Below are 15,716 nucleotides of genomic sequence, written 5' to 3'. Positions count from 1 at the left end.
GAAGAGGTGAATATAAGGTGGAGATTATTACTCAATGTTGTGTCCTATCACTCTCCGTGCCTAAATGAACACAGAAGATTTATATTATATTCTCCAATATGCAACATTAACAAGAAGCAGTATTCAGCCATTTAGCCAGTTTAAAGCATTGTCCTGTTTATTGCTACTATTGTTTTATGTGTTATTGCATTGTTTCCCCTCTCTCTGTCTCAGTAAACAGTGGAGGTTGTGTGCAATCATCTACACAACATAACCTGAATAACTCCAGTCATGTTAGGTCTGTGCTGGCATTAATCAGAGCCTGGCGTATTAATGAGAGCGCGGCAGCTAGCTAATTACACCCATAGATTCTGCAGCAGCCCATTAAATATACAAATGACAGAATTAAAGAGCCCAGCCTCTTCTGATTAATCTTTAAATGGGGAAAAACTAATGATGTCTGTGCAAACTTTCCCTTCACACATTTCTCCCCCTCTCCTCTCAACGTCAATGCCTGGCAATCAATCATATTAATTAAGGAAAAATAATTTGTATCATTTAACATTTCCCTCTTTCCTGCTCGGTTGCTGCAGTGGTGCTGTAGCAGTGTACTGTATTAGACGTGTTTGGATATTAACCTAGTCTATTTGTTCCTACATTCATTTTTCCTTTTTTTTCCTAAACTTTGTTTGTGATGTTTCATCCTTCTTCATTTACCCTAGGATGTAGAGATAGATCTGGATTAGGGAGAATATGAGCAGGACATCATCCTCATTTTAATCAGTCCACTTAAAGCAGACATACATCAGAATAACAAACGAGGAGAGAGGATTTTATAATCTGTTTGAACCCATATCTACTAAAATAGATTATTTTACAAAGAATAATATCTGTCAGTCTAAAGCTTAACTCAAAGATGAACAAGGAGAGTAGGAAGGGACATTATAGGTTTGAAATAGAGTTATAACAGAGAAGATGAATGGACTAACATGCATTTATGGAAACAAGCACTTACCTGGTGTTCATATTACAACATGGTTGCATATGGTTATAATTCTATTTTATCAAAAGTAAGATTCAGAGTGCTAAATATTGACCTCAAGTGCCCTAAATTCATCCAGCATTTAGATGCATCATTAATCACAAATGAACAGACTTATTATTAATAGAAACATCCACTTCTATCACAATAACTGCATATAGGAAACAGCCTATTTGGCCCAAAATGATTTTAGTAAAGTGGCCATAAAATTACAAGTGATAGGGCAAATGTCATGTCATTTTGGGGTAAATGATTTAACATATGTGCACAAACACCCCCTTTATTGACATGTTTAGGGGATGAGAGAGCCTGTTATATCAGCCTGAAAGAACAATTCACTGAAACAACAAATTACATTTTTTTTCCTAGAGTGGTGCATTAAGTGGATGGAGGAAATGATGATCTTTTTCCATCAGGATCTACAAAAGTATTAACGCTACCAGTGAAAAAAAACATATAAGATTTAAAAGAGCCTTATTTCCTTCCTTAGTATATGGTCAAAATCATGTTTTTAGATATCATGTTTGTTAAGTATTGTGCTCAAATGGTTATTCAAAGACTTAACTCAGATAAACAATTCTCAATCGTCATTGTCGGAGTTACCAGGTTTCCACAAGACATCAACGATTGACGAGTCTCTCCTCTGTGATCAATTGACTCTCGAGGGGGCATTACACTGCATTACATTCATAATCCAATTTGGCTTTGATTTGTTCGCTGTTCCATGCGCTTCGATGGGAATAATTGTCTGTAGATGATGCTATTAGTATTGATGGTTGTAAAGGGTGATGGTTTGAGGACCGCCGACACATTCATGGTCCAGCATAGATCCGGTCTGAAAGTGACTGTCTGATCCATTACCCTTTATGAAGGAGGAAAGTGAAGGAGATAAGAGGCATCCCCTCAAAAGCAAAAGTCATCATCCATTCGCTTACAGCGTTCTGAAAGATCTATTTACCTTTGTAATGAAGGACCATCGAGAAAAAAAAATCATTAGCTGTTGATTTGGGGTTTTAAAAAAAAGGAACATGGAGAGCATGAACAACTAGGGACGATCAAGATCCCTTTTTTTCCCATGACTGGTGTTGAGATTTGCATGAGAAGCACATTGTATTACTTTCCACCTTTGAAAGAATACAGAACATCAAAAACACTTAAAGGGATAGTTTGTTTTTGTTTTTTTGTAAGTTGGGTTGTGTGAAGTACCTGTCCACAGGAGACTCTGGTCAGCTCTGCCCCTTTGTTGAAAACCACATACAGGATCAACCACGTGTTTAAGCTAATTTTAAGACAATCAAACCCCAAACGCTAACGTTTAACAGTGTGAGTGTATGCTCCACTTTTGGACTCAACATGTACTGTATGTGCTCCTCCACCTTCAGTTTAGTGATCAGCTAATAGGGTCTAAGATGTACAAGTCATTTTGACTCTTGCCCTGTACACTGATATATTGTGAATTTTGATATTTTTTTATCTCAGTATGACATAATCAACTAAAGATAAGCATTATTCGGATGACAGAGCAATGGCTGTAGAGTTTATCATTTGTTATTTTTCTGATGGCAAACTAAAATGCTGAACATTTTCTGAATAGAGCGTGAACTTAGACTGACATTAATGTTTGGGTTGGTTCTTAAAATAAGCTAAATTACATGGCAGCACTAACTCCATCTGCAGCAGTTGATAGGCTAGCTTCTGTGTCAGTTCTCAGGCTCAGTGTCCATACATAAAGGAAGGTGGCCTCTCTTATTCCCTCATTTTGTCCACTTTTTCCCTCACCATAAGTTAATATAAGACCAAATAAGATAACACTCAAAGCCAACAGTTTTCGTCAGTGTTTGGTCAATGACATACTATATATTTGTGCTGTAGGATCCTGATATTTTGAATGCAAATTGAACAGGGAATTTTCTGTGGAACAAGATTATATGAGCAAAACAGAGAGCTTTGTTGACTCAATTATCGTTGATCGTGGTCACATAAGGATTGCAATGGAAAACTTTTAAATTTGTCTCAAGCAATATGAAACTGCTGCCCCCAAATACACACACACTCACACTCACACAGATGCCAGTTAAACAGTTTTAACATTATCTGGCAAGGTTTTATCTGACTGAAATTTAAAAAATATGTCAACACAAAAATGACGACTGGTGATACGAGGTTTATGCATGACAGTGAAGTGATCTCAAGTGGCATCGAAGAGCTTTGCTCGTGCAAATCCCACTGATTAGTATCAGCAGTCATTAATTATGAGCGTCAGACTGGGTGATGTTCCAGATGAAGCAGAACATGTTTGGCTGTGCAGCTCAACCCTCTAATGATGCTGGTAAACAGAAAGATAATTGTCCTTTACGATGACTGGGGAAGTCATTCTAAAGAAATTTCACAAGAAGACTGAGACACTGCAGTGCAGTCACTGAACAATACAAAGATATAACAACAAAGACGGGCATGTACATATGCATGTGCTCACAAACTTGCATTACTAAAGCATGCAGACACCCCATTCATTTTTTAGACCATACACACACATCTGCATGTACCCGGATAAACTTTCATACCTGTGAAGTCAGTGTTGACAGGAAGTGTGTCATTTGGAAATTGGTAGTAACTGTTTCCGGCAAATCTGGTTCCTCTGACAACAGGAGCTCCTGGGTCAGAAAAGGAGACATCTGTTCTCTCAACCTGAAATAAAAATAAAACCAGAAATCATTATGAACTTAAATAAAAACAAGGTATGGTTTATTCATCAGGTTCGGTCCTTTAGTCCATCCATCTATCCATTTTCTTCTGCCTGTCTGGTGTCTGGGTTGCCCTTGAAGCAGGATACAAGTATAAACAGAAGTCCCTCTCCCCAGCAACGTTTTCCAGTACCTTTTGGGAGGAATCTAAGGTGTTCCCAGCCCAGGTGGGATACATTATTCCTCCAGCAAGCTCTGGTTCAACCCCAGGGCCTCCTCCCAGAAAACCTCCAACTCCCCACCACCTCAACTAACTCCTTTCAATGCAAAAAAAGTAGCGGCTCTACTATGAGCTCTCTCCAGATGTCTGAGCTCCTTGAACTATCTCAAAGTCTGAACTCGGAAGCTTGCCTTCAGGCTCAGCTCCCTCTTAACAATGGGGGTCAAGTTCAACATCCACCTGCTGATGTAACATGGACCTGCATGCCAGTCACAATCCACTTTGCTCTCACTCTTAAATGAGACCCCAACACCATCATGTGAGGGAGAGACTCACTCTCTACCCAAAGTGGGCAATGCACCATTTTCTGGTGGGTAACCTAGGCATCGGACTTAGAGGTCCTGACCCCCATCCCACCTGCTTTATACTCAATTGCAAACCACCCTTATGTATGCAAGAGGCCCCAGCTTGATGAAGCCAAGAGCATCAAATCATCTGCAAAAAGTAGAAATTCTGAGGCCTCCAAACTACCAACTTACTCCGAGCTGTGCCCTGAGATCCTGTTCATGAAAATCACAAACAGAACCGGTTGCAAAAGGCCAACCAGAAGTCATTCTCCATAGCCTTTCTGAACTTCCTCCATCACAGAGCTTTTTCACTGCTGGTGTCCACCAATGGGTTCTTGGATGGTCTCCACAATAGGCACCAATGGCCTTCAGCTGCTTCAAAATGGAGGTTTTGAAAATGGCCCACTCAGATTCCATGTCCCCAGTGCATTAGAAATTCTTCCAGAGGTGAGGGTTGAAGACCTTGCAGACAGGGGCCGTCTACAGACGTTCCCAGTTCACTATACCTTTAGGTTTACCAGGTCTGTCAAGCAGTCTCCCCAGCCACCTGATCCAACTTACCACCAGGTGGTGATCACTTGACTGTTCTACTTCTACTACTGTTCTCTCTTCACCTGACTGTCCAATGCTGGACTTCCACCAGAGCTATGTCCAGTCTGTCCAAGCTCCGCTGCAGTTTGGCTCCATGCTCCCTCGTCCCTAAATACCCACAGGCTGAAGCAGGACCACCAGACAGCTGGAGTCACAACAGCAAGGATTTCCCAAGGTGATTACTGAATCAATGGTTTTCCACATCCATGGTGAACTTCTCCTCATCCATGTTGTCTTTATTGACCTTTCAAAACATTTAACCTGTTGAGTCTAGGCATGGCACTGCTCATTATGACAGGCAATATTGTACAGAATTACAACACTGCATTACTGTTGTGCAGATGACAACTAGATGTACCTCACAGTTCAACCAAATGACAGATTTTTCCCTCTAACCTCTTAAAAAAAAAAATCACAGAAGTTACTGTTCCCTCTCTAAAACTTCTCCCCAGGAATGCTGCTCAGTCCCTCATCCAGTTGTCCAAATATATCAGTAATTAAGAGTGTTCATCCCCTGAGCGCTAATGGCTAGCAATTCTTCAAATAGTTGTTATGCAATAACTATTATCAGGCTGGGCCAAAGTGGTGGCCAGATTAATCACAGACTAACAAAAGAATGTGTTGGCCGTGTGGGAGAAATGGCAAGAATGGGGCTAAGTTACATTTAAGCAGACCTATCCAGCATAGATGTTTATAGGTACTAACATAAAAAACACAAGCCAAAAAAAGGAATATACAACAAGGCCAACTGATGTAATGTATTGAAGTGATTACTCATACACACCTGATATAGTGGATGTGGCCCATTGAGATGAGTAGGCGGTTCCCAGTCCATCTGTATTGTAGTTTCATTTACTGAGTGTAATCGAGGTGGAGATAATCCTGTTGGAGCTGAAATGATAAAAGTAAAATATAAGACAACTGGATACCAACTCAGTGCTGATAAGAACTTACTGAATATTTTTATAGCCTTTCATAATGCAGATTTCTTAGCTTTCTTTTTCTTTTGTAACATTTCTTGAATGGATCTAAAATATCTTCACATGGAAATATCTTAATAACGAGACACCAAAGAGTCAAAAACATTCTAATCTTGTGGTTGATGTTAAAAAAAAATATTTGTGATTTCTCAGCAATTTTTTTTTCCAGTAAATACATGTATGCAGCACACTCTTTCATACCTACTTTATGTCTAGACTGGACACATGTCTCATTTCATTTCACAGAGGGTCAATTTAATTTCCTTCCTTCACTTAAGATGTTAAATTAAATGTCCCTTTGAAACATACTGGGAGCTACTGGAGCTGAAGCTTCATGCTGTATCATAAATAAATCAACTGGAGACTGGCTGATATGGTGAGAGAAGATATATAAGAATGAAGAGAGAAACGTATCAGGTGATGGACTGGTGTAGAGATGGGAATGATGTGTATGCATTAAGTGTCAATCCATCGTTGTGTTTCTGTGTGTAAATGTGTGTGAGTGTGTGTGTGTTTCAGTAATGGTCTAAATGGTTTGTGGTAGGAGTAAATTAGCTTTCACTGACACGCATATGGACCATCTTTAGTGTGAGTTCTAATAGAGCTCTTAAAAGGGAAGTGGACAGCTTGTCTTAGGCAGCTCATCTTGGCACATCAAACCATAAATTACTGCCAATCGATAGCTTACCAGTCTATTGAAATTGAGCTATGGTGACATTTAGAGCATTGACTGTGCCACACACACACACACACACACACAGACACACACAGACACACACACACACACACACACACACACACACACACACACACACACACACACACACACACACACACACACACACACACACACACACACACACACACACACACTCGAGTACACACCCATCTTGTTTTAAACAATGAACTACTCATCCAATATGAGAAGTGTTAAAATTTGTGTTATATGTTTGTTTTTGGGGCAGGTGGATTGAAAGTAGGCAGGTTAATGAAAATCTTCAAGAGTACAGTGCAAGAATAAATATGGCACGCAATCTTCGTAAATGGTATGTAGGTTCAGGTGAAAATGTACAGGAGACCTTTATCAGCTACTATCTGTACATGAAGAAACAAACGCCAAATGAGCTAACTGGACTTCATGTTATGCACAGAAGTGTCCATGCGTGGCATCAGAGTGCAAGAAAGCAATGTTCCTTTGAGAGTTTGAACTGATTTACTCACTTTAGCAGACAGACCATCTCCCACAATGACACTGAACAGCTGTGTTAAATACTTGTTTCTGATTGGTCAAAGCGCCTTAACAACAATTTCTAATTCTAAATAGCAAAGGCAATGCTAGGGACAATCTGATCCCACATCAACCAATATCCGGCAACCCGAATAAAGGTATTACAGCATCTAGTTTACAGTTTAAAATTTAACCTCTTCCTGTTGACAATGTGAGAAAAATGTTACGGGTAATAAATGGGATAATGTATAGTTAACCAGAGGTTTTGCAAAATAGCAGGTGTAATGTTTAACAGCAAGATGTTGTGTGTACCCTTTATTTTTTTATTTAGCATTAAAATCAAAACACATATTTGTCTTACTGACTTATATCTTCATGCTTTATCATTCTGATATATATATATATATATATATATATATATATTTATATATATATATATATATATATATATATATATATATATATATATTTATATATATATATATATATATATATATATATATATATATATATATATATATATATATACACATAAAAAACAACAGCTGCCTCAGTGACTTCGCAAGCTGTTGTCTGGAGGAATATTTTTCTTTGCGCTGAATAGAGAACGAAAGAAGCTGATTCAGATACAGATTATAAAATGATAGTGTATAAACATTCAGCTTCTGCATAAGCCAGTCTGTGGGACACCTGTTTCTTTATCATTACTCTACAAACTAATTTTCTTTGCATTCTTAGCATTTATAGCAATATCATTATTAGATATACAATAATATAATAATATAATAATAATTAGACTTCTAGTTGACAGAGAAGTATGTGAAAGTGTGAATCTATATATGGATTTGTATTACTTGGCTGTTTTAGGACTTGTATGAAAGCTTTTTTCGCTGGTGATCAGAGGGATTCTAATGTGCTGTCATGTATTTTCAGCATGTAATGTATTCATTTATTGTATTTGCTTGTTGATTCATTGAAATGCGCTTTAACAATGTGACATATTCAGTTTGACAAAAGCCACTTGCTCCATCATGATCACGCTCAAACCTACACATGTTCCCATACACGCGCACAAGGTTAACAGTCCACCAGAAAGGTTAATTTTAGCTGCCGACATGGTAATGAAGCAGCTAAATCATGGGCCGGCTCCCAGGAGCAAATGTGCATGTGTGTGTTTTCTGTTTTTACAGCGACTGACATGTCTTAACAGGCTCTTAGCGTACAGTTACACCACGCACACAAGCACACCACTTATTGACATGGCGATCCCTTGCCATGCATATTTCTCTCCTCAAGAAGGGCCTCAGGCCAATTATGCGTAAATCAATAAAGTTCCTGTTCTGTTGAGTGGTGTTACAGTGTGAGTGTGTACGTGTGTATGTCTTTCTGTGTGTATGTCTTGTAGAACAAGCCTTTATGGATGTAGGATACATAAAACATCACCATCAGGCCCTGATTAGCCACTCACTTTACGTCTTGATCGATAACTTTGTGGAAAGACACACACATTGAAACAATTGCGAATGCATCCACACACATGGACAGAGAGCTCTTTCCATGTGTTGTTGCGTCTGTCTCAGCGTGCACGCTAATGTTTAGTCATGTGCTTTGGTGTAACTCCAGTGGTTCACAGATGCTGTCTGCTCACTTACAGCAGATGGTAGCTGACTCTAATGGCCCAGCCTTATGTGTGGTAGATTTATCAATGCATCAGTACCACGCCTAAGTACACCTTACCAGGAGTGCAACTTAATGGCGGATCATTTCCTCCACAGAGTCACAATATTCATATTTTCCTTTGAAAGATACATTTCAGAGCAAATTAGCAAGAGAGAAGTTTTGAGTTTGTTTGTTTTTATGAGTTTAACTGATGGAATTTAATATAAACAACTTATAAAACAATTGTAGCTGTGGGAGTTTTTTACATCAGCATTATAGATTATTTTAAAAAGATAATTATTCATTTAACTTTTTTTTTATTTAGAGGACCAAGATTTATTTTAGTTTTTCTAAGTTGGGTAAGAATATGTACAAATCATGAAATAGGTTTACTTGGGGTTTCCCTGGGAAGATTTCTAACATAATTTAATTTTTTTTTTTAATGCTGGAGTTATAAAAAAATCTGCAATTTAATAAAACAAATATTTATGTTTTAAAATAAATAGAAATTTAAGTTTCTATTCAGCCTTTAGAACTGTCAGGGAGGAATTTAAACAGATTGAAAAATAATAATCATCACAATCAAGGGAACTTTCTTTCAGCTCAGGTTTGCAACTCATTCGTTCCCTACTGCTGACAGGCGAATATCTGAGAAGGTGACTTTTGAAAAAACAAGCAAGACAAATCTAAATCTAGTAAGCCCTGCCTCAGAAAAGTCAAAGCACATGTCTTAGGTCAACCTCTGCCTTACTAACTGTGAAAATTTGAAACTACAAGAGAGCAGTGCGAGGGAAGCACTACACTTCCTTCATTCATTTCATACAAATATTACCCTGCCATTCTTTTCTTACTAGCTCATGTCCCTTAGCTTCTGAAAGATTTCACCCATGTAACATAAATGATCCAATTATTTAATTTGGTTGCACAGAACTTTAAAAGGTATGGCACAGCCACAGCTAATGCAATTCTTGTTTTCTTGCTCTCTGGATTTTATCTGTCGATTGCTGTTAGGTCTCAAATACATTTTGAATAATTGAAAAAAATGATTCCAAAAAAGCCTACCCTGCTTTCTCAGAGGAAAAGCTGCTTAGATGAACCTTTTAAATTTCATTAAATATTTTCTGTGAACTCTCAAGAAGACAGTGACATGAAGTGTGGAGCTTCAACAGAAGCTGAATACCCAATGGAGTGGCACTTGCTATGCAAATGATTTTGAGATACAAAAAAAGAAACTGCTTAACGGCATATGCCATTATCATTTCTTATAGTTGAAACAAGGGACAACTTTGGCATTGGATGAAACAAAATGGTAGCAACAGATGTGGCTGTTAAAAATACATTCAAAAAGCCAACTGGGTACAATAAGCCATATTGTATTGTACTGTATTACAGTCAAGAGTAGTCTTTGGAATCACTTGAAATAAACATTGCCTCTGTGTCAACAGATGTAGCCATTAAAAATACATTTAAAAAGTCCACAAATGACAATATGAAGTATCATTCATCACAATAAACACAAGGAAGGACTTTTTGAGAATCATATGAAATGAAGATATTCACTATGTCAACAGATGTAGCTGTTTAGAGTTTGTTCAAAAGCTCAAATCCCTGAGCATGTATTTATAGATGAAAGCTATTTTTTCCTTTTCCTTACCACTCAGCACACCCATTGTCTATTCACCGTAAAATAGATTAAAAAAATGAAAACAAAACAGGAAAAAACATAAAATAAGCAGCAAGAGTAGAGACCATGAGTGAACAGATGGAATAGTGTTTTGGAGGGTCAAGTTAGCGTGTGTGTGTGTGTGTGTGTGTGTGTGTGTGTGTGTGTGTGTGTGTGTGTGTGTGTGTGTGTGTGTGTGTGTGTGTGTGTGTGTGTGTGTGTGTGTGTGTGTGTAACATGTATATTGCAGAGCCATTCATGTTCCTCTGCCTGCATGTGTTATCAAGTGTTTAACTGGTAGGAACAGAAATGAAAGAGGGATTGAGTATAGACATGAAAAAAACTGTCACCAAGAAATAGATACAGACGAAGACACTGAATAAAAAATTCTTTGTCTGCGTGTGTGTGTCTGTCATTCTGCACTGATCAATTAGTGCCCATCCCAGTCCCATAGATTTGAGTCTGAGTCATTAAACATCTAATTCCTTCTACTTCCATAATGTAATAAATCCAATAGATGCAGAGGGACAGAGTAGAGAGAGTGAAGAGATCTTGTATGTGTTACTGTAAGTCTGTGTGTTTGATTCATGACCAGCAGGAACCGCATGCAACGCCACATTTTTCTTCTTGTAATTAACAGTAAATTGTTTTTACTGCCGAGCGCCATGAAGATCCTCTCTGGTTAACATGACCAATGCTGTCGCCACTTGAGTATCAAATGACTGACTGTGTGCGTTTGGATGTATGTGTGTGTGACACAGGCTTGGGTTGTTGTGACCATATCGCACACTGACTGCTTTTCAACCAACACGAACCTGGTTCTAGTCCCGGGCTGGTGCTCGTGCTGGTTCATAGATGGTTCAACTTGCGAACCTACACAGCAACAGTTTGTTTTTCCAGCCGCTCAAGCACGTGGAAGAGCATGTCACACTTCTTTGTGACCGGTTTTCCTAGCAGCCGGATCTCTCAAAATAGATTTAGTCCTGGTCAATCCCTCCAGCTTGTTTTGGATCTCCTGCGATGACCAAACAGCAAGGAGGCAGCTAGTTTCCTCGACCGACCACTGCTTAGCCTTGGAATCCATTAGCTTTGTCTTTTGTATTTTTTCACTGTAGGAAAATGGTGGAAACTCGTTTGGTTTGTCTTTTTGGCAACCCCGCCCCTGGCCCCTGACGTAAGCGGTTTGCGGTTCTAGACCAGGAAAGAGTTGGTGCTGCTCTGGAACCTGGTTTCCTGGCCAGGAGCCAGTTCTCTCGCAGTTGAAACACAAAAAAATGGTTTTCAATTGAGCACCGGCTCCGAACCGGCCCTGAAACTGCCTCGGTGGAAAAGGGATGTCATGATCTAATACCACTTGCAGTATGTGTCTGATCTGCTTTTATCCTTTCATATGTGTATACCATAACACACTTTGAATGAGTTTGTAAAACACTTATCTTCCTGGTTTTGAACCTGGTATCTAAAGACCATATGTTGTACAAGTTTGTTGATTTACTTTACCTGCTGGTAGAGTCCGTCCTGAGCTTGGTATACTTGTAATGCAACCCGTCTTTGTGCAGAGTGTAACGGTGAAGTTGTACACATGGTAGGGCTTCAGTCCTTTTACTTCATAAACAGGTTGTGATGATGGTCCTAGACTGTGAAGGACCTGAAAAACAAAAACAAAAAGGGAACTTATAGCTACAACTTAAAGTTTAATTTACTGTTAACAGCGACAAAAAAGATTAAAAGGAATAAAACTGACGTCAGCACTTTTACTCACTAACTTTGTCTTCACACTTCTAAATAGTGACTTAACTGCTTAAATGATTGTAGAGCCCGTATAAGCTTTGTGATTAACTGTGGAATCATTGTGACTATCAGTCTAAATGATTTAATCAAACAAAATCTGGCAGATGTCTGCTCTTTGATTTGAGAGTTTCTGCAGCAAATCAAGCTAAATTCATTACAATCTGGCAAGACAAACTTGCATAAGTAAATAAACTCTTTCTGCATGTAAAAGTTTCATGCTGTTTTGTATGTCGCAATTTTCTATTCAAGAAACTTAAGTTCGTCTGCAGATGAGCCAATTCAACACCATTAACCGAAAAGAAGATTCATAGAGAAAATGTTGGATCTGTGTGTGTGCGTGAGTGTGTGTGTGTGTATGCGTGTCAAACCTGGCTAATAAGCGGAGGAGCATAGGGATTGTTGCTCTGTTTAGTGATTAAGTTGACTCGATATTCTGCAACCTGTCCTCTGGCTATGATCCCTTGACCTTCAGTGGAGTTCCAAGTAACTTTGAGAGCGCTGGATGACAGTGGGGTCACTTGTGGAGGAGCAATAAACTCTGGATCTGGAAACAAAGATCACATGCCACGTTATTTCTGGATAAGTACCGTATTTTTGATATTTGCTTTTAAATGTAGTTTCCCTTTTCTATTTGAGGAGTTGAAAAAAGTGAGCCCAAAAAGATGCATTTCATATAAAACCCTGGCAAGCTGTGTTTTACTGGAGTGTAATGTTAAGACCTCTAATCCCCTAAGTTACATATCTTCACATGTTCTTTCACTTTATAACTCTTGAAATCAACCTTTTTCAGGTATTTGATTGAAAATAAAATGAAGATTTAGACACACACTCAGATTAGCAATAGAGATTCAGTGGATATTATGAGGACTTAATGGATTTAAACATTTGGTAATTTTATGGTTGTGAGAGCCACTATTACACAACAGATTATAAAGACGGATTCCTTTATTCTACTGTTGATGGCATCTAGCTGTGAAATAAGCTGTGAAATGTGATTCACGGTAGACACAACCACAGTCATTTCTGTCTTTCTGACACGGCACATGTACGCGCACAAACACTGACACACTCCCCACGTTTCAAATGGTGTTATCATATGCTTGTTATCCAGACACATAGCTAAGAGTGACGTTGGAGGCAATCGTTTAGTCTTAATGAGCCATATCATCTATTTGAAATTCAAATACCTTAATGAGTTTCCCCTCCCCCACACCCAGTGTTCATTCCCTATTTCCTCTCTCTGCATTGCTTTTGACAAACACTTTTGTTTCTTAATGTAATACAGGGATTTTTGTCACATCCATCACCATAATTGTCAGAATTTAACCAAAACATCACTTTTGTTATATTTTGATGATTACTGATGTCCATTCATAATTTGAGTACTCTGTGCCAGTTACCTATGCAGCATTCCTCTGCTTAAGGCTGGCACACATTACAGGGTTCTTCAAACCTTCACACATTTAGAGAGCACACACTTGATGATGACAAAAGACAGATCCCACATTATCTCTCTCATCTGATCTTATAGTGTGTGGTGTGCACTTCAGAGCACACCACACATTAACCGATTCTTCAGCAGAGTATCAGGTTCTTCACGCTCAATATTCCAAATCTTGCATAGTAAAACATGACTGGTGTAAACAAACATGGAGGACGAACAGGAAGAAGCAATGATGATTGTTTTTGGCCTCTTACTTTCCGAAAACACACAAAAAAAGAAAAAGGATTATGGAAAAGTCATAGAGACGGCGGGAATGTGGGCTGTATGCATTACAGCGCAAGTTGGCGGTGAGTAAAAATTGTCACAAGTATTACAGATTGTTTTTACTTCCTCTTCCATCAGTCAGCTGAGTCAGCTCGAGTCTTGATTGGCTTTTGCTCCGGTACACGTGACATTACACAGTTGAGTGCTGGGCTCCTCTCAGAGCATCTCACACACTACAGGATTTGTAGTCGAAACTATTAAACGTGTTCATTATTTACGATCTCTCCTTCCAAGTGTCTCAGACCGGACAAAATCACTTTTAACACACCCCGCACTACAGGAAAATCAGACACATAGTCGTTTGCAAACATCAAACAATCGGGCCTTTGCTGGCTTTGATTGTAAGGGGGATATCGGGACAAAAATCGGCCCGATTATCCTGTAGTGCTTACCCACCTATAAAAGGGAGTAAGCAACCCTAAGGTATCCAACAATACCACAGATTTCATGCTGAAATGTTTGATGCCAAGCAACACAGCAATCACATCTCTCTTTAATGATTACAGCCCAATCTGATATTTCTTATTCATATACCAGCCCTCTAAACTGACTCCTAACTTACCTATCTAACTATACAGAATAAACAACACCCATATCACAACCAAATAAATATCACAGAGTCGGCGTCAGAGTGTAAAAAACACTCTGTATTTGAAGATCTCTCAGAGATTTAAAAAAATTTAAACTGTCTTCCTGCATGGCGATGTCTATTATGATCAGCGATGTCTACAACGTGGAGTTTCTGTGCAGCTGTGTCGCTCTTTTTGTTCCGTTTGTTTTCACTATCGGGAGTTTGGACTCCTACTAGCTAGAGCAGGGGTTCTCAAACTTTTTGGAGCCAGAGACCCCTTACAGGTGAGAAAATTGTCCATGGCCCCCTCATAATTGTAACACAGATTAAGCACATTAGTGATGTGTCATGATCAAAAGCTGCGGCTCTGAGAGCCGATGCTTTATAGTGAATCAGAAGAGCCGGCTCGCATCAAGAGAGAGAGACGGCTCCCAGTTTTTTCCTTTCCCTCCTTAGCTCTCAGTGCTCAGCCCCAGCTCTGCTCACAGCAGAACTTTGTTTTGATTGGTCAGCATGGTGGCCATGTGGCCAATCATATGTGAGGATATAGGATACAGGTGGTGGAGGGGAGGCTGTGTATCCTGGCTTCATCTGTTCCTTCAGAGAGAGTCTTCTTGAAGACCGGGCAAATACACACTGAGAGGAAAAATCGGATCAGCCCATCCAAGCTGAGGAATCTGATTTTTCTCAATGCCAACCTCAACTGAGGACATGTTTGCTTGAGTTTGGTTCTGGTTCTGTTTGCTTGAGTTTGGTTCTGGTTCGGTTTACCTGAGTTGGTTCTGGTTCTGTTTGCTTTAGTTTGGTTCTGGTTTGGTTCTGGTTCTGTTCTGGTAAGGTTCTGGTTTGGTTCTGTTCTGGTTCGATTCTGGTTCATGTCTGGTTCGGTTCTGGTACGGTTCTGGTTCGGTTCTGGTACGGTTCTGGTTCGGTTCTGCTTCAGTTCTGGTTCGGTTCGGTTCCGATTTGGTTCCGGTTCGGTTCGGTTCCGGTTCGGTTCTGGTTCGGTTCTGGTTCAAGTCTGGTTCGGTTCTGGTATGGTTCTGGTACGGTTCTGGTTCGGTTCTGATTCGGTTCTGATTCGGTTCTGATTCGGTTCGGTACCGGTTCGGTTCTGGTTCGGTTCTGGTTCGGGTCTGGTTCGGTTCTGGTTCCACTCTGGTCCGGTTCTGGTTCGGTTCTGGTATGGTTCT

The 15,716-nt window shown here is 39.4% G+C and overlaps 1 protein-coding gene across 1 annotated transcript in view; it reads right to left on the bottom strand.

The window, feature by feature from the left end:
* ush2a (Usher syndrome 2A (autosomal recessive, mild)) overlaps positions 1-15,716 on the bottom strand; it is a 224,815-nt gene that overhangs the window by 134,556 nt on the left and 74,543 nt on the right. Inside the window, 4 exon segments of the mRNA XM_034679779.1 lie at positions 3,586-3,709; positions 5,648-5,754; positions 11,894-12,041; positions 12,553-12,728. Of these exon segments, the coding sequence (XP_034535670.1) occupies positions 3,586-3,709; positions 5,648-5,754; positions 11,894-12,041; positions 12,553-12,728 (555 nt within the window).

This window comes from Notolabrus celidotus, chromosome 3, assembly GCF_009762535.1.
Source record: "Notolabrus celidotus isolate fNotCel1 chromosome 3, fNotCel1.pri, whole genome shotgun sequence".
Taxonomy (NCBI): Eukaryota; Metazoa; Chordata; class Actinopteri; order Labriformes; family Labridae; genus Notolabrus; species Notolabrus celidotus.
The sequence above is the reverse complement of the archived record's forward strand: the minus strand, read 5'-3'. Positions and strand labels throughout refer to the sequence as shown.